Genomic DNA, 19,405 nt, shown 5'->3' with positions numbered 1-19,405 from the left:
ATAATATATCTTGCTCTCAAAGTCTACCTTCTCAATTTGGGATGATTCGTTGTTTATTCAGGTATTCCACAGAAACAGGGTACATCAAGTTTATTGTGGAGATTTAATCCGCTGCTCCTGAGGCTGCTGGGAGAGATTTCCTTTTCTCTTCTTTGTTAGCACAGCTTCCAGGATTCAGCTTTGGATTTGGCCCCCCTCTGCGTGTAGATCGCCTGAGGGTGTCTGTTCTTCTCTCAGACAGGACCGGGTTAAAGTAGCAGCTGATTCGGGGACTCTGGCTCACTCAGGCCAGGTGGAGGGAGGGGTACTGAGTGCAGGGCGAGCCTGAGGCGGCAGAGGCCGTTGTGACATTGCAGCAGCCTGAGGCGCTCCGTGCCTTCTCCCGGGGAAGTTGTCCCTGGATCACGGGAGCCTGGTAGTGGTGGGCTGCACAGGCTCCCGGGAGAGGAGGTGTGGATGGTGACCTGTGCTCGCACACAGGCTTCTTGGTGGCGGCAGCAGCAGCCTTAGCGTCTCATACCTGTCTGGCTGTGTTCACGCCGGCAACCCCAGTCCTCTCCCTGTGATCCGACCGAAATCTGAGCCTCAGCTCCCAGCCCACGCCCGTCCCGGCGGGTGAGCAGACCAGCCTGTCAGGCTGGTAAGTGCTGGTCGGCACCGATCCTCCGTGTGGGAATCTCTCTGCTTTGCCCTCTGCACCCCTGTTGCTGTGCTCTCCTCCGCGGCTCCGAAGCTTCCCTGCTCTGCCACCCGCAGTCTCTGCCTGCGAAGGGGCTTCTAGTGTGTGGAAACCTTTCCTCCTCACAGCTCCCTCCCACTGTTGCAGGTTCCGTCCCTATTCTTTGTCTCTGTTTAGTCTTTTTACTTTTGCCCTACGCAGGTACGTGGGAAGTTTCTTGCCTTTGGGGAGGTCTGAGGTCTTCTGCCAGCATTCAGTGGATGTTTTGTAGGAGTTGTTCCACATGTAGATGTATTTCTGATGTATCTGTGGGGAGGATGGTGATCTCCGCGTCTTACTCTTCTGCCATCTTCCCAGCTCTGTTTTATTTTATTAGGCTTTATTCTTCAATTTGTTAATTCTTTAGCAGGAAAATAAAAACTTCTAGGTTGGAGTAGGATGGAGTATAACTTCAACTGCTTTTGTATCTTTCAGAATGCTCAGTAGCATATGATGAATGCAGGAGGTGCTGAATACTTGATGGTTGAATGAATGGCAGTCAATTTCAGGAAAATCACATGAACAAATCATTTCGACATGCTGTACAAAAAACGTTTCAGTATTCTAAGTAAACTTCATTTAGAACCTAATAGAGGACTCATGGATATGCTTGATTTTAACATGATTTCGCATCTGTATTATCTAAAGAGCATACTAAGAAGCTTTACATGATGCCAGGTCACTGGGAATGCTTTCAGAACTTTGTTCTCAAGGACTAGAGAGCAACAGCACTTCAGAGTGAGGTTTTAAACAACTTGATAGTCTATGCATATCAATTTACAATAGGCATCTTTACACAAATAAGTTCACAGCATACATGCCAATGAGATGAATGACTGAACAGTTCAAATGCTGAATAAGTTGCTCTGATTCTGAAGTGAACCAAATGATGGTGAACACTTGAAATGGATTTTTGACCATGTTTCTGTTAAATAGGGAGTGAGTTTGCAACCAGAATTACACAAAAGAGCAGAGTTTAAAACTAGCTTCTGGGTGAGCAGTAGGCAGAATAAAGTACCCACATTAGAAAGAAAGAAAATAGTATTAACAAAATCACTGCTGGCGTAAAAACAGAAATCAGGGGGTATTTTGTAACGAGCTTTTGAGAAAAGCAACATCAAGCAAAACTGATTAAGTGTTGTCACCATTTCCCTAGAAAGGAGGGACAGGAAACAAATATCATAACCTCCCGCAAGTGTAATTTTTCTCAAAATGTGGGCTAAACACACCCTGCAGCAGTATCACTGACTGTGTGTGTGTGTGTGTGTGCACGTGTGTGTGTGTGAAAATATGCAGATTCTCAGGCCCTTCCTTGGATATAATGAACCATAAATGCAGAGTGTGCAGTTCATGAGTAAGTAACTCATAAACACACTATAGATTGAAAACACTATGCATTGCTCTTAAATAGCACAGTAATCATTATACAAAATTCCTCTCTGGAATAAGTTAAGTCAATTGCAGTGAATCCTTTTGTCAAGATTAGAGTGTCTAAAGAAACAGATATTAAGAAAGTAGGAAGGCCAGCTAAGCAGTAGACCTTAAATAATAATATCTTATTTCAGAGTTCCAGAAAACCTAAACGTATGAATTACAATTAGGGCTCTGTGTCTGGATCCTGAATTTAAAAGAGAGGGGGTGGGGAGAGGCACTCAACAGAAATAAGAAAACAAAACCTTAGCACGTAATTATTTGAAGAATTCCAAAAAATTTAGAAACACGTTACACATCACACCAGTAACTGAAATTATAACATTAATTCAAATAATAGAGAAACAATTGAACTCATTATTTTAGGTAATATTTTAAGAAGCACAGGTTCCAGGCATTATTATGATCCCCAGGGGAAGATTCCAGAAAAATAGATAAGAAAGCAAATAGTTATACTGCCTGTGCTCCAGGTTACCTTAGAGAGGCAAGCCCAAACTGGAGAGCAGAGCAAACTTTCTTATGGAAGCAGCGATTTAAGCAGATCTGAAGACTGAGCTATCTAGGACAATGATGTAAGAAATAGGCTTCAGGCAGAGGAAACAGCGATATATACTAGTGATTCAGAGCACAGTAGCTCTAGAGTAAGAATTTCCTGGTTTGGATTCCTATTCCCTCACTTACTAGATTTGTGACCTTGGGCAAATCACTTCAGATCTTTAAACTTCAGTTCTTCATCCTAAAAATGGGAATAATAATAATATTATGTCATGAAGATTGCTAGAATCAAATAAGAAAATGCAAATAAAGTTCTTCGCATAGCAATGTGCACACACTAAGTGCTGAAATATGCTAGCCTTCATAGTCTCTGTTATTGGTACCACAGTAGGTAGAAAGGGAAAAAAAGAAGGAACAGAAGTCCCTGAAGTCTCCTTTAGAAACCAGAGAAGTCTCCAGAAAGATTCTTGTTAGTGAACCAGACAAGTATTTTGAGGATTTCTAAAAATATTCCACCCCATCTGCTAAACCTTATTAAATACACTAGAGATGAATTATGGAGAAATTCATCAGATTAGTGTCTCATTTTTGAACTATGTTTTCAAAACAGCAAATAAGCATAGGAAAAGCTCAGAACTTATGCCTCACTTAAGCCAAGTTTTGATGTGGATGGCAGCTTCAATTGGCAAAATTAAAAGATTTTTATTGGTAGCATGAGGCCAATGTACAGATATTCATGATATGTAATTAAACAAAACATTTGTCTCTAGATATTTTTCCTTAGAAACTTCAATAATTGACAAATTAATATTTGTCCATAAACAAAAATATGTAGCTAACAAAATTTGTATTTTTCCAAATACATTTTGATGAAAATGAAAATTATGACATTTTCTATATACAAAGTATTTCCCCCTTTTTGCTCTTACTTTGATGCTGTTATTCTCTTGTTGTTTCTTTATATTATTGCTGTGGACATTTTATTGAATTGAGAAACTTCAATGCCAATATAAAACTCAGTATTTTAAGAAATCATTGAAGATAGATTCACTACTGGAAAATGAAATATCATAGTTTACTCCTCCAAGATTGAAGCAGTTGCTTTTGTTACCTGCAGCATCACTGATTCTATATATTTTTTTTCATTTTTGAATTTTTTTCTTTTTATTTTACTTCACCAATGAGTTTGTCTATATAATACTCATAAAGTCTAAATGCTATTTATCTCATAGTTTCTTCTATGAACTCACACTGTTTGGAATACTACTGAAAAGTTTCTTAAATACTACTATACTAACATTTATCAATACCTTATTATGTGCTAAGCATTACTCTGTTTTATAGATATTAACTCATTTAATTCTCACAACCATCCAATGTTATAGATACTATTTTTTTTTTCCATTTTACAAGTGGATAAACAGATTCTGGAAGGTTTAAGTAACTTACCATGTCACATAGCTAGTAAGTGGCAGAAACAGTATGGAAAACAGAAAGTTGGGTTCCACAGTTTAGATATTTAACCAACACACTAATTTGCTGCTCTGTGCAACAGATTAAATGCACACACACACAAGCACACAGTTTCTACTCTGTGTATTTTATTTTGAAGACAATGAAATTATATTAGGTACACTGTGTAGGGAAATTGGAAAAGAAATGAAAATGTGATCTACTAGTTTTGTTGAGTTTTTTTCCTTTTTTATAAAATAAAATTTGGGTATACTGAATGAAAATCACTATATTAGGGCTTTAAATTGAGTAAAGAATGCCCACAGATTGGGTAGTCAAAGGATCTGGGTCCCTGTCCATGGGTGAATTAGTGTGTAAAGTGCAGTGGACATAAGACAGTTATAAGCAGCACATTAGATGGCCAAAAGCAATATAACTGGATCTATAAAATATTTTGATTGTGGTGAAAAATTTAGTAGTCAGAATGAGATATTTAACATAACGGTTACATGAAATTAAAAACGCATGCATCTAATGCTAAATAAACTTTTAATAAGAATACTTATGAATAGAAATAAACAATTAATCCATGAAAAGGCTGCTGTTTAGGAAAACGGATTTGGGATAAAAACAGTATATAAGAAATATATAAACCAGGTGAGGACCTTGCATAGCTCAAAGATGGTAATGTGCCATGAGTTAAGGAATATTATTAACTCAAGTCACATCATCTGAAATACAAAGAAAATACAGAATGAAGGAAAGAAAGAACAAAGGAAAGAAAGAATGAAGAAAGAAAGAAGGAAGGAAGGGGGGAAGGGAGGAAGAAAAAGAGAAAGACAGATAGGATGAACAAAACTTAATTACTTGAAAAAAACAGATTTTTTCAAAATAATGGAGATAACTTGCTTAACAATTATATGTAGAAATTGTCATTCAAATTTGAACAAATTCATTGGATATCATAGTTTGAATATGGTGGCAAATCGGAAGATTTTTCAGTAGCTTCAATTTGAGATTCCGAAATAGCAATGCTACTAATGGCAGCAGCAACTGCAATAAAGTAAAGTGCCTGCCATTTATTGCTTGACAGCTGCAGTGTCAATGTTTCGCTTCATCAGGCCAGATCTGTGGTAGAGTATTGGGCATTTCTCTTGAAACTTCCCTCTAATCTTTGAATCTATTTTTCTCAATGATTGTATAAGCCACTTAAAACCTTTTATTAAAGGGCTTTTCTATTTAAACCAGAGGAAATTTTGTTTGCAACTAAAAAAATAGACATTAAAACCAAAAAATGTTCCCCAAAGAGAAGTATCGCAGGCAAAAGTCTTTTAAAGGAATGGGGATTTGGACCAGTGGTTTGACTGGTTGAATTTCAGTGTAGCAAGAACCTATGTAGTTTTAAAGGATGATAATCTAACAACACGGGGCATATGTCTTATCACCTCTGGTCACCTCAAATAAAGTGATTCTTGAGGATAATATTTTTGGTGACCAAATTCCATCTGTTTTCGTACCATAAAAGCATGAGAAATATAAGCAATATAGGAAGGCTAGCCTGTGTCTAACTGCACTGCAGAATTTAAAGAAACAAAATTAGCTTCTCAAAGTTTAAATTATCTGCTCAAGTCATATTGAGATGATCAGAGAGTCTCCATGCCGTATCTCATGTCCTCTTAACAGTGAAAAGGATGACAGAACTGCACAACAAAAACCAAGTATTATCCCACAGAATTCCTGAACTTCTAAAATGATTGACTTTATTGCCTTGTCTTATGAGAAAATGAGGCCACTGACTGGAAAAAAAAAGTGAAACCCTGAGCATTGGAATGTGGATAGGTAGGAGAATACAGATGATTCAAAATATTCTCAACTTCTAAATCTTACTGAGTCTCTCTTGCTACCATTAAGCTGTCCCACACCTGACTGAAGAAGCTGTTCCTTCATGTCTTCAATACTTTATCTAAGATCATTAACTGATAGAAGGAAGTACTTGTCTTCCTGCTCAAACTTATTACTCCATCTGAACTCAAGATACCAACATTCTCTTGGGAGCCAACTACCTCGTCAATACTGGAGACAAGAAGCTCCTTGAATATGAGTCTCACAAGATTCTATAACTTAAATCTGCAAAAGCATAGGGAATATGTGTGAAAATGGATTCTATGTGTTCCTTACAGAGAAGCGAGAAACAATTTCATTCAAGCTGGTATAAATGCATGATTAGAGATTCTGGATCCAATGTGGTTCTCCAGGTAGCTATCACAAGTGCTAAATGCTTCTTCAATTAGTTGACCAAAATCTGGACTGAAAGGTAGGCTAAGTTTTTAAATAAAGTTCAGGTACTGGGAATTCCTTGTTTTAATGTAGAAGAAGGAATTAAATGACCTACTGAAACAGGAACGTTAAAGTGGATTTATTTTCCAAGACCTATGAAACTATCCACTAATTGCATCTTCAGAAGGGACCCAGAAGACAATTTCATTACCATTATGATGAGAAATAAATTGATGAGGACAGTGCCACCTTTATAAATAAAATCTCTAAAATTTCTGTTCTCTATATGTGAGAACACAGAGGTTGAAGATGCAGTGAAATGATTTCTTGATTTCTTTAGGGTTCAGGTATGGCAGAGGCCAAATAGTAGCACTTTACCACTAGAAGGAAAGTGGGAACAGATTTCATAATAGGCAGCAGATGTGAATGGAAAAAGTCTAGTACGATGGCATTTAGTGACTGAAATAATGGGCCATTTGATCTGCACCACTAATGATATGAAGGTCTGAGAAATACAAATCAAAATTTAGTGACCTAGTTAGTCATGGTCTTTCATGAATTCCTAGACCTGATTTAGTTTACTTACCCTATAACACCTAAATAAGAGAAAGTTGACTGTCCTTAAGAAGGACTGTGCAATAGTAACATACGTTAATGTTATACATTTTCCTTTTCAGTTTATCTCAAAGGAATCTCTGGCCATTTCTAGATAAGTGGGAGGGGGGGTGTTACTGCCCAGATTATAAAATGTAGATTTCTGGATCTAAATTTAGATTTACAAACTAGGGTATAGAATATAGATTTCACAAATTATAGAAAACTGCCTCTGAGCTAACACTAATCCATGTGAATCTGGAATACCACTAAGAAACCCTGATCTGAGTGGAGGTTATGATGGTAATGTGATGAATGAGATTTTGTCCTGAGCCCATATTACAACTGGCACATTCAATTCTTTGATTATTTCACCAGGTTATTGGTATATATTTGGAAGATTTTCTCTTCAACTGGAAGAAATGTCTCTTTGTCTCTGAGGCTCATGTAAAAGCTGTAAAACTGTACTAAAGACCAAACTAAAGCATCTCCCTCCTGCCAAAAGAGTAAACACACACCTTTAGTGGGGAATGTGGCAATTAGTGTCACCATAAAAAAATAAAAGAATAAAGAGTGGGGATTGCCAACATGCCGATTTAAATTACCTGTTTAATTTGTATAGAAGTCAAACTAATCTTGGCAAACAACAATACATTTAATCAAGTGGTGAATACAAATACAGCCAATAAGTTCTCTCCACTGAAGAAAATCAACAAAGACCCTCAGAATGATTATAGTAATAATCTAGCAAGTGACAATGAACATTTTTTTTAACATCTCAATCAATAGAGACCAACAGAAAACATTTGTTGCCCTCTTCTCAGGAACAACTATGTACTTTTACCATCTCAATTTAGCATTCTCTTAAATTTCCAACTCTACAGCATAATTTAGTCTCAGGAACCCTGATCATCTCCACATCCTGTGAGACCTCATGCTGGACAACTACATGAATGGCATCAAATTGAAAGTACCTGATGAAATGGGATTATCATGTCCCCCAGACACCTTTGGAAGAACCAAGAAATAAAACCCTTCAAAATACAGTAATCACATTTCTTAGTGATATTTCTGATAGTCTGGGACATGTTGGGACATTCCCTCCAAAGTGTTGGTTGCACTTTGCAACTCATATCATGTTAATCAAGTGCTCTGAGGCAAAAGTCCAAGAGTCTAAGACTATTTCAAAACAATTAAAATTTGGTCTATTTCAGCTCAGAATTAAGATTCTGTACCTTTGCAAATTAAAGTGTTAATACTTTTGGTTTTTCAGTTAGAATGAGTTTATTCTTTCTAGGGATAAAATATACATTTGCATATATTAAAAGATCTTTATGATTTAATTCTTGATAAAGTATGCCTAGTCCAAAATTATTTTAAAGTAAAAATTTTTAAAATATGTTTATATAAGATCATCGTAAATGCATACTCTTTTGTGAGCAGATAATGAAATATTTAAAGTAACTGCTTTCAATGGGATTTTGTTTTGTTCTGTTTTTTGGCATTAAGCGGGCCTCTCACTATTGCGGCCTCTCCCATTGCGGAGCACAGGCTCTCGACGCGCAAGCTCAGCGGCCATGGCTCACGGGCCCAGCGGCTCCACGGCATGTGGGATCTCCCAGGACCGGGGCACGAACCCGTGTCCCCTGCATCGGCAGGCGGACTCTCAACCACTGCGCCACCAGGGAGGCCCTCAATGAGATTTTTAATTTTCATACTATGTTGATATATCACCCTCCATCTATCCATCTATCTAGCAAATACATACTTTTAGACGCCCTAAAATAATAAAACAGAAGAACAACAGGAGAGAACAACAGAAGCATTGTCATGTAAATAATCTAAATGCTTTTTTCTATAAAGAAAAATTACTAAATGTATGTCAATTTTTTAAAACAATGCACTGCATAGAAAGACAAAATCACTAGAAAACTAGAGGAACTCAATGAATTTTATTTCTTTTCTATGTTTGAGTTTAATAAAGCACAGTTTGTATATCCATTATTTTATCCACTTTGCAATTTGACTATTAGAGTTCTTTATGTGATTAATGTATTCAAATTTCCGTGAGATGTTATGGAAAAACCCAAATGAACCTTTTGGCCAACGCAGTATTTTCCTCTTCTCACACTGTTATTTTACTCTTTTGTCTTTTTTAATACATATTTATTGGGATATAATTGCTTCACAATACTGTGTTAGTTTCTCTTGCACAACAAAGTGAATCAGCTATATGCATACATATCCCCTCCCTCTTAAGCCTTCCTCCCACCATCCCTATCCTACCCCCTCTAGGTCGTCGCAAAGCATCGAGCTGATCTCCCTGTGCTATACTGCTGCGCCCCACTAGCTATCTTACATTTGGTAGTGTATATATATTTCAATGCTACTCTCACTTTGCCCAGCTTCCCCCTTTCCCCACCCTGTGTCCTCAAGTCCATTTGCAAATTACTTTTTTTCCTCAATTTCCCCCTTCATATGTGCTTATATTTCTTGACCATGATAATCCCCACAATAACTCTGTAATTCTTTCCTTGTCAACCTAAGTACTTATGCTGCATTTTACAAGGCCCACAAATTCCAACTCATTATAGTATTTAGCTTTTCTTAAAACTTCATCTTTTGAATTGACTATTAAATTTCATGCAAAAAAGTATCATTTGAATTCAGGCAACTCGCAAAAGCAAGATGCTAGACTCCAAAATGATTTAATAGCTAGAAAAATGTCTTAAATGTTGTATAAACATCCATAAATTAATCATTCAATCACTATCCTCAGCATGAAATCATCATTTCCTTTTCTAGACTGAGCCAGGGTTACCTAATCAGTTTCAGTTTCTAGCTTAATGCAAGATTCTCATCTTGAAAAAAATTACTATTTATTTTCTTCTTGTACTTGTGGAATATAATTTTGAATCTGGACAGTTCATATATCACATTCATGTCACAAATATAAATCAGTCAGAAAATGACAAAAAATTATAAAGTTGAGACAAATCAATTAAGAAACAAATGCATCTATCAAAAAACACTCCTTAGAGGAGAGTAAAACTAATGTTGGAATCTGCTGAAAGAAGTTTTATATAAAAACTGCATATGGTACAGATAACTTTCTTCAATTTAATGCTGAAGAAAAATTCAGACATTAAAACCAACTACTACAGCCCACTTTCTATAATGATGGTACTTGATAAATGTCCAGCATAGTGGCATTGAATCTAAGAGCTTTTAGGAGCTACTTGAAGTTAATAATTTTTGTGGAAATTGGGACTTAGTTGGTCTGAAATGTCAGATACTGAGAAAGCCTCCCTTCTTATTTTGATTTTTTGGGGGGTAGTTTTGTAGTGATTTTACACTATGTGTACTCTGAGAACTTGGGGAAGAGAAGCAGCTACCAAAAGTTTCTTCTCTGAATACAAATACTTGTTTCACATGATAGCCAAGCCTTGAACAGCTGGATGAAAATTATTCTTTCTTGATATTTAAGATATTTACAGTTGAAAAAAACAAAACACACTTTGCAGTCCTAACAGGCCAGTAAGTCAAAGACAACTAGAGCAAATATTTATTAATAACATCATTTAAAAAATAAGCGGTCATTTCTTACATCTAGTTCATCAGAGAAATATCTTTCAAAGAAAGTTATGAAAGCTTAGAAAATGTCCTCCCAAAGGGATACAACTCTTAATGATTGTTCAATATGCTTTCAATATGTTAGTGGAAGATTCACACGTAGAACCAAGTAAGCTTGAAAGACGTTGCATATGAAGACTGAAATGAAATGTTTAATGCCAGTATTTTTCTGATGTGGGAAGGCGGTTCACATTCACAGAGCACTTGTGGCATCTAGACACTGCGATGGAAAATCAACATACACTAGTATTGCCAGAAGCTGAGTCTATACTGAAGGAAAACCTAATTTTCACTATTTTTGTCTAGCTCTTTTTAGCACTTTTATTAGTTCAACCTTAGGTTAGGGATTAAATGGAGAAAATATAAACGATTCACTGAGGACAGTGGTGTATACGTGTACCGTGTTTTTTCTCATGGAATAAAAAAAATGCTATTGGCATCTATTCAACATGGATGAGAACATCTAGAATGCTTAGAATGATTCTTAGTGAATTACACAAACACCTGTATATTATCTGGGCCACTTTTGGATGTTTTCTTCAGTTTTATCAGTCAAAAATAACTGAACTCAATGGCATGTGTTTTCTTTTTCTTATTCTCAAGAGATAACAACTTCATTTACCTGACACATCCAATAATTCAAATTAGTTTGGCCAAAACTTGATTACCAACAGCATTCTCTTGTCAACCAGATCATTCCACCACCTACAAACTTATACTAACATTATATGAATTAAGTCTGATTCGATTCAGTCAAACACATCCTATTGCATTGTGAGCTCTACTGGCAAAGATGTCCTCACCCACCAAAGCCCACCTGAGGAAATTATGAGGTAACAAGCTTATGCCTTTGGACTGAGAGTTTTGGCCAAAAAATAGAAGGAAAGTTACATTTAATGCCTCTTCCCGCCCATGTACTTGTTGTTGACAAAAGCAAGTTATAAGTTACTCATAGGCTTTGAATGACTCTTGCCACATAATGAGTTATTAATTCAGCCATAGTTTATCTTTGGTTTTTATTTTAACAGAAGATAATTCTTCTATATTGTTTACTTAAAATTAAATATTTGAGGGGAAAATTTAGGGGAATTAGTAGTTCAAGCAGAATTATTTTCCCTACTCCTTAATAATTACTCCCTAATATTTCCAAGATCTTCATATGGCATAAAGATGTATCTTCACATGTATGGTGGTTGTACAATGGTTCATAGCTATTCTAATTTTGATAAGTGGATTTATCAAAAATTATCTCATGCATTTTTATTATAATAACAATAGAAATAATAAGAAAACCCTATTTCAATCTGCAAAGAAAATTCAGATGTGGTGTCAAACAAACCAACCTGCCAGATTACCTGCTAAATTAATGAATTAAACAAAAACACCTGAAGTAAACAAAACAACAAAAATGTAGATCTGAGCTGTAATTATTGCACTGTGTGAAATTATGAGATAAAACATTTTGCCACAAGTGGATTTGAGCCAGAAATGTATTTTTTAATGAAAAAATTCAATTAAAGCCTATCTTTTTTTTTTTTTTCTGTCCATGCATGTGTCTGCTAAGAAAGCTTTAGCTTTTATTTGCTTAAAGCTAAGGTAAAGCATTTCAAGATGTATTTTACTTTAAGTCCTAACCCTCTGGATAATGGGAAGTCATCTCTCATGTCTCAGGCAACTTAGCCCTGAGCTGTGGAGATGACTGACAGTGCTCAGCCTAAGGTACATGATTTGGTTAGACATCACACTTACCTGCTTGATTTGTGGTTACATTTACAGACACATACTGCCGGGCTCCTGGGCTCAGGTCGGACACTCCATTCACTGCCTCAATCTCAAAGGTATAGTTTGTGTGAGCAAGCAGATCCACCATCATGACAGAGGTGTTTTTCAGGCCGATTTGCTGGGGGAGGTACCTGACATGACCGCCACACTCGTCACACACACCTGCATGTGAGTTGCACTTCTTGCATGCAATATAATATGACACATCTTTCCTTCCACCAGTGTCAGCAGGAGGAATCCATTCCAGAAAGACACTAGTTTCATTAACATTTGAGATGGCATTCCGAGGAGCTGAGGGGGGTCCTGGTTTGCAAAGTAAAGTGAAAAAAACAAATTTTGAGATTATAAAATTAGGCATTGTTTACTACACAAAATCTCTGGTCTGAAGGGAAAAAAAATGGATTTGCAATCAATCTGTTAAGCAGGGAGAATGCAAGAGTCATCAATTTGTAATAATCTTTGAAAATTCTTGTTATACCTTTGTAGAAACAATAGTGGGGTTGGTACACTATAGAAATGACTTATCTTGGCAAAGTTGCAAATTCAAATAAAGATGTTTTGCTTAGTGTATATGTTAAGAATTATGGAGTAAAAATATGTATGCAAAAAATGTTAGATAAAATTATGTATTCAAATAGTGGTGAGTTCTTTGGCAAATCCAAGGAAAAATTCTCCTTGGAGATTGAACAGATTACTTCCTCAATGATACTCATCCCTGAAATCTAGGAAGTAAACATGAAGGATTTACTAAGCAATGAGCACAGGTAGAAATAGGATTTATTAGTGTGGTTCTTGACTACAAATTCCACAAAAAGTAGAAAAAGTAGCCTGAGTTTATCTCAAAGTAAATTGCATAGCTACTGATGAACCACCAACAGAACTTGGAACCTCCCTCATATGTCAAGAAAGAACTAGAATTTAAGTAGTTGATCAACATTGCAATCTGTAATAAAAGTTTGCTTACTTTGATATTGTTTTAATATTGTGGCTCTGCAAAATTGTGAATTTTACTTAATTGGAAACCTAAAATTTGTTTTAAAAATAACTCTCAAAAACACAATAAGAGGAAGAATGAACATGTTCTGACCTTGAAAGATCAGCAGAATAAAGTTATATATAAATAACAAATAATATTCATGTGTATATTACTTTATTTCTGAAATAATAGTTAGCAGACTAAAGAGAATTAAAGTTGTTTACATATCAATTGTAACAAATGTATTACTCTGGTGGGGGACGTTGATAATGAGACAAACGATGAATGTGTGCGGACAGGGGATACATGGGAAATCTCTACACCTTCCTCTCAGTTTTGTTGTGAACTTAAAACTGCTCTAAAAAAATAACGTCTTTAAAAGAATTCATTGCATAATGTCTGACTCTATAGTAGGTTTTTAGATACTCAGAGTTACAACTTCAGTGAGCTGTTAATATTATATGATCAGATGTTCTCAAAGAGAAAATACATTTATACTTGTTTCAGATGTAGTAAAGATTTCCCAACAGGGAATAAAATGTAGCTGAATGGTTCATAAGCATAAATTAAGCTACTTAGGATGACATAGCTTAGTTATCTTAATATGTGCTGTCTGTTCTAAATATAGAAATTAATGTTAATTTCTACCTAACATTTATAAAGCCATGATTGCTGAGGACTAAATTTAAACGTAATAAGAAAGCTACCTAGTATTTATAAAATGTCACTTAAAATTAAAGAACTCCATTACATAAAAGCTGCCAGTTTTGACAAAACAATCTCTACTTTAGCTATATTTGTGGTTGAACCCTGTGAATTTTTCCATACAACCTCACACACTTTGATATAAAACAGTCACTTTTAAGTTGAAACAAATACTTAAGATGGAAATACAAGTTTTTTTTTTTTTTTTTTTTTTTTTTTTTCTATTCCCTCTACCTTATTTATTTACTAGTGGAAGGTTATGGAGAAAATGTAATTTGAGATCAAAATGTGACAGGTCTACTTTTGAGAAAAACGTAAAATATACTTGAAATTTGTCTACTTCAAAAAATATCAAACTTCTGAGGGTTTTTTTCTACCAACTGAAATACACCCCTCAGTTACCACCTTTCCTCTAAATCTGTAAAAACTGCATCAGAGTCTGACTCTTTTTCTTGACTCTGCTACTAACAGCCCCTCAGCATGTGGATGGGGGCACATATACCTCTCAAAGTCAAAATAAAACTCATATTCAAGGGAAGCCCTAAAGTAGAGGTAACCAGTAGAGACTGAGACTGACATGCACCTAAAAGGAATGTAATGAAATTTCACTGTCCTGCTAATAGATGTGATGCATGAACCAAAGTAGAGCTGTGAGAAGTACCCTCAATTTGAACAGATTCATTAGAATCTGAATTTTGTTTGATTTTCTTTTCCTACAGGTTTATAACATTTTGTTGTCCAGAGTACCAGAAAAAAACATTAAAAGTAGTTGAAACCATAAATTTAATAGCAAAGAGCCAAAGAGACATCCATCAAGCCGTCTCATCTGTTCAAGGGTATCATCATATGAAGAATTTGTGTTATTATGAATGCAACTAAGAACAGAACACACACACTCACAGATTATATATTAGAAAGATCTTCTACAGGACTCCCAATAGATTTTTTGAGAAATGCATACAAATTAGTGTTCTTTTGAGACACAGTTATTAGAAATTCACACACCTGGAGACAGAGAAAATATAAAGCCTCAGGTCCTAAAAGAAAGCTAAGCAGTCCTTGCCACCAGACCAGTGTTCTCCACCATTCCCAAACCTAGTAAATTTACAGAAAGGGAGGCTCACATTTGTGCTGAGAAAGTTAAAGGTCATGCATGGACTACTTAAAGAAAGGATACTTAAAAAATTACTAAAATTTAAATAAGTCAAGATATGGTTTTCTCTCCCTAATTTACCAAACCACAGTCTAGCCAACACTCTCCCCCCACTATTTGGTCTTTCTTTTGCTTTGAATAATTGAAGCAATTTCTACTGAAACCAAGATGCATCACATCCAATCATTGTTTATATCTACTCAATTCAAATGTATCCTCTCAAAAAATGTATATAATAATGTCAGTTACTTATTTGAAGAGGATTGTTTATAATTAATAATCATCTAACCCATAAAATTATCAGAATGTGATAAAGAAAGATCTTTAGCAATATAGAGTTAATTAATATCAATGATTTGAGAAATTATGAAAATATGTTTCACTGACACGATGAAATTGACACTGAAATTCAGATAAAATTTCAGTTTGTGATTATTTAAGTAAAGAAATTGTATGTCTTTATATATGATATCCATGAATACTAAATTTTAAAAAAATGTGTCTTCATCTTTGAAAGCACCTACAACTTACTGTTATCTAAAATAGTAAAACATGGGACGTCATGGAAACTGAATGTTATGGGGAGATAGGATTCACTGTTCTTCCTTTCAATTTTCTGTTTTTGTTTGATCTGCTATAGAGACTATGGTAGAAAAACTAAAGAAGTATTGCCATGAAGCAAACTAACACATAAATTTGTTTCCTTCCCCAAAATATGTGTACAACTAGAAAAACAAAAACACCAAAACATTGATACATGTGGATGTACCACTGCAACTGTTGGAATTAAATGTTTAATCTTCATGTACTCATTGTAAGATTACCTGATCATATAATTAATAACAGTTAAGGACACTCACTGTTAATAAACACAACAACTACCTGAAAATCCTAGTTGACAACTGATTTTATATTTGACTCTTAAATTTGATTTGCCAACCCCCAGTTCTCCACGTTTGTGTAGTGTTTCCTGTCTTCTTTTATAAATGACCTTCTCATTGGTCTTTGCAGCTTGGTGGGGCAGGTTAGAATGAAAAGGTAGAAGTGCCATGTACTGCATGTTTTTGTGATCAGAAAGCTGCCTTGGAAGAAGAAGAAGAGGAAGAAAAATAAAAAAAGGTTTACCAGAAACAGGGAAATGGATTTGTCAAAGTCATGTTTGGCTATCATGAACACTAAAATAAATCATAAAATAAAAGGAAAAATTCCATATTTGTGGCTCAGATGTTGAATTTGAAATAAGGGAAAATGGATACTTCTCACAGTAAGTGATAAAAAAGACTCAAATTTCTCAATGCTTACTCAAGAAGGTTGAAATCTGGTGAAATTCTATATTGGAAGATTAAACATCATGCCTGTTTTAGGGGAAATGGTAATAGAATGTAACAGGCTCCATCATGCTCTTTCTTCAAACTGGTGAAAGTTAGCATCACCAAATGTCCATGGGTTTCCTTACTTGTGCATGCCATTGTGGGTGGATCAGACTCCCTCCTGAAATAATCCTTTTCACAGACACAAGAGGTTGAAGCTTCCTCATGGGTATAACTGTGAGGTGGACATTTGCTGCAGCTCTGGCTGTGAGGTGAGGCTTTGAAGAACCCAGGTCTGCACACTGTCAAAAGAAATAAGAGGCTAAGCTTTTCCTTGGAACAGATGCAGTGATTGTTTTGTGAATAATGTCATTATTTTGACTAGTATACACAGATTACATATAACACCATCTTTTCATTAATTTCAAAAATTTTTCACCAGTTTCTGAATCATAAATAACAGGCTATTCATTCAGATAATTAAATATTTATTTTAAGTATTCAAATTAAACATGTTTGGAATAGATATATTTTTAATGATTTTTATGCTACAGGAGCTTATAAGAAATTATAAAAGGTAAATACTCATATGTATTTAAAACTGAAGAAGTGCTTTGAGTATAATTTCATTTATGCTATTATTAATACAACTTATGTTGAAGAAATACAAAATTTCCACTATGCTCAGAGAATGGCATGGTACACAGTAGTTACTTAAAATTTTGTTGTTGAATTAATAAATAAACCAATTAGTAGGTGCTAAAACCTTCACAAAATTCTGTTAGAATGGAAAGAATGCATAATTGAGCTGGTATATCATTCACATTATTATTAATTCACATTATTATTATTATATTGATTCCAGGAGGAGTCAGATTTTAGGCATTTGTTTTACATTTTACTCCATTTTAGAACTTTTTGTTGAGATTCTTACTGTCAACATGCATCTATTCTAATATCAGTCATGTTTATACTATAAAAATTATAATGCTCTACAAAGGGGAAAAATTGTGCCTTATTCAATTTTCCATTCACAGTACTTATTGCAGTGTCAGACCACAGAAGGTGTTCACGTATTGTTATGTAATGCACACATGAGTAAATGGCATGGCATGAAAAATGTAACAGAACTATTTAGAATCACATGAAGAAAATGTTCTCTGACATTTTTATTAAGTTGGTGGCCAGGTAAGTAAGTGCTAACAAAATAAGTCTCTTTATTCTGTAGATTCCCTAGATTGTTGTATCTTTCTTTGTTCTCAGTGGGTAATAAAGCCAAACTTCAATATTCCAATTGCCCATTATGGACAAAGTGAAGATCATCAAACTGATGATTTGATTACTTTTTAGAGTTTAGTTAACATAAAGCTCATCAACCATCTATGTTTTCTCATATTTTGAAAACTCGCTATATATACTTGAGCATTTATTCAAGTATCAATGAACATTTGCTAAGCTTAAAGGTAAACTTGTATTTCAAAGGAATTTTTTTATAGACATAATGAATTGGGGCCAATTTTCACGTGGGGTTTTAGTAATCCATGCTAAGGTTTTCTGCCATCCCCATGAATAATCAGGAATTGACAAAAATGAGAAGGTACTTTTTCAGTAGATCTAATTATAGCTATAGTGAAGCCTTAATGCTCTTATAAATTCACAGGGAATGTGAAGGTATTTGAAAGATAAGAGCTTTTTGATAATATTAGGGACATTCTTGTAGTTAAATAATTAGGAGAAGATTTAAAATATTATTTTTCTTATAATAGGATTGCTGTAGCAACCAGTACCATTCTTAGTTAAGTTACCCAATTTTTCTTCTTTTATCTTTTTTAGTAAAACCATTCTCACTTCAAACATGATTTGCTCTCAAAGACATGAACTGTCGATCTACACATTCTGCAAATTTGGAACTCATTTATCACTCATGAAACAAAAGCAATTTCTTTTTAATGAGTGCCTTTTAAAAACTTTATATGATATCACATATTACACTATTTTTCAACCCTCCATGGGAACTTTGGAAATAGGAAACAATATAAATGTAAGTAAAAAGTAGATAAATGTATCTTTCTGTTCAGTAGTTGAACAAAATGCTTTCAGCAGGTGGTGGGCCAGTAGCAAGTTTCCTTGCTACTGGGTTATGAAGGTAAAAAAAGATAGACATGGCCCTGCCTTTATGAGTCTTAAAGGTACTGTAGGAATAATTATAAATATGATTATTCTAGGAAGGAGAAAGAGCTTGGGAGTGAATATGGACACTTAATTTAGACTGGGAGGTCAAAGAAGACTTCCTTCAGGAAGCAGAGCCTCTGCTGAGATGTAAAAGATTAGGAAAAGTATCCAATTTGAGGAGGAGTACTGCAGTGCCTTAGAGAGTAAAGTCTTTTCAAAGGACCAAAAGAGGAGGATGACCAATAGGGATATGAAAAACACTAAAATATTGATCAGGGAGATAGTAGGAATAAAGAGGCAGAGATGAAGTTAGGAAAGAGGATACCAGGTCAGAAACACCTTATGGTTTCTATTATTGGGGACTTTTATTTAATGGGTAAAAACAGGTCATTACAATGTTTTAAGCATGGAAATAATAAGATCAAAGTAGTGTTTAAGAGATCATTTCACTGTAGCACGTGCAATGGATTGGAAAGGAACATGGTTGGAGGCATTTGGCCTTTTTGTTTCTGTTGCATTGGTCTGAAAATGGACAAGAGAGGATCCAATGGTGATATATAAGAGTAAGTAAACTCAGGAGATGATTATGAGGTAAAATCAGCAAGATTTCATGATACATTTAATTGATCAGATGCATGAGTGATAAATCTTAAGAATGACTCTAAGGTGCTTGGCTTAAACTGCACTGGCAATACTGGTACCATTTT

General features: G+C 35.1%; 1 protein-coding gene across 12 annotated transcripts in view; it reads right to left on the bottom strand.

Moving 5' to 3' along the window:
- EPHA5 (EPH receptor A5) overlaps nucleotides 1-19,405 on the bottom strand; it is a 317,046-nt gene that overhangs the window by 156,561 nt on the left and 141,080 nt on the right. For 6 of the 12 annotated variants that reach the window (XM_059066492.2, XM_059066495.2, XM_059066493.2 and 3 more), the window contains exons 4-5: nucleotides 16,673-16,828; nucleotides 12,350-12,685 (exon numbers count right to left, since the gene is read on the bottom strand). The exons of 3 other annotated variants lie outside the window; for them this stretch is intronic. In XM_059066492.2, the coding sequence (XP_058922475.1) occupies nucleotides 12,350-12,685; nucleotides 16,673-16,828 (492 nt within the window). Of the gene's footprint in view, nucleotides 1-2,830; nucleotides 2,886-9,127; nucleotides 10,821-12,349; nucleotides 12,686-16,672; nucleotides 16,829-19,405 lie in introns of those variants that run through there. 3 more of the 12 variants (XR_010841009.1, XR_010841010.1, XM_067035729.1) reach the window with 2 other exon arrangements.

This window comes from Kogia breviceps, chromosome 6 (assembly GCF_026419965.1).
Source record: "Kogia breviceps isolate mKogBre1 chromosome 6, mKogBre1 haplotype 1, whole genome shotgun sequence".
NCBI classification, from domain to species: domain Eukaryota; kingdom Metazoa; phylum Chordata; class Mammalia; order Artiodactyla; family Physeteridae; genus Kogia; species Kogia breviceps.
The sequence above is the reverse complement of the archived record's forward strand: the minus strand, read 5'-3'. Positions and strand labels throughout refer to the sequence as shown.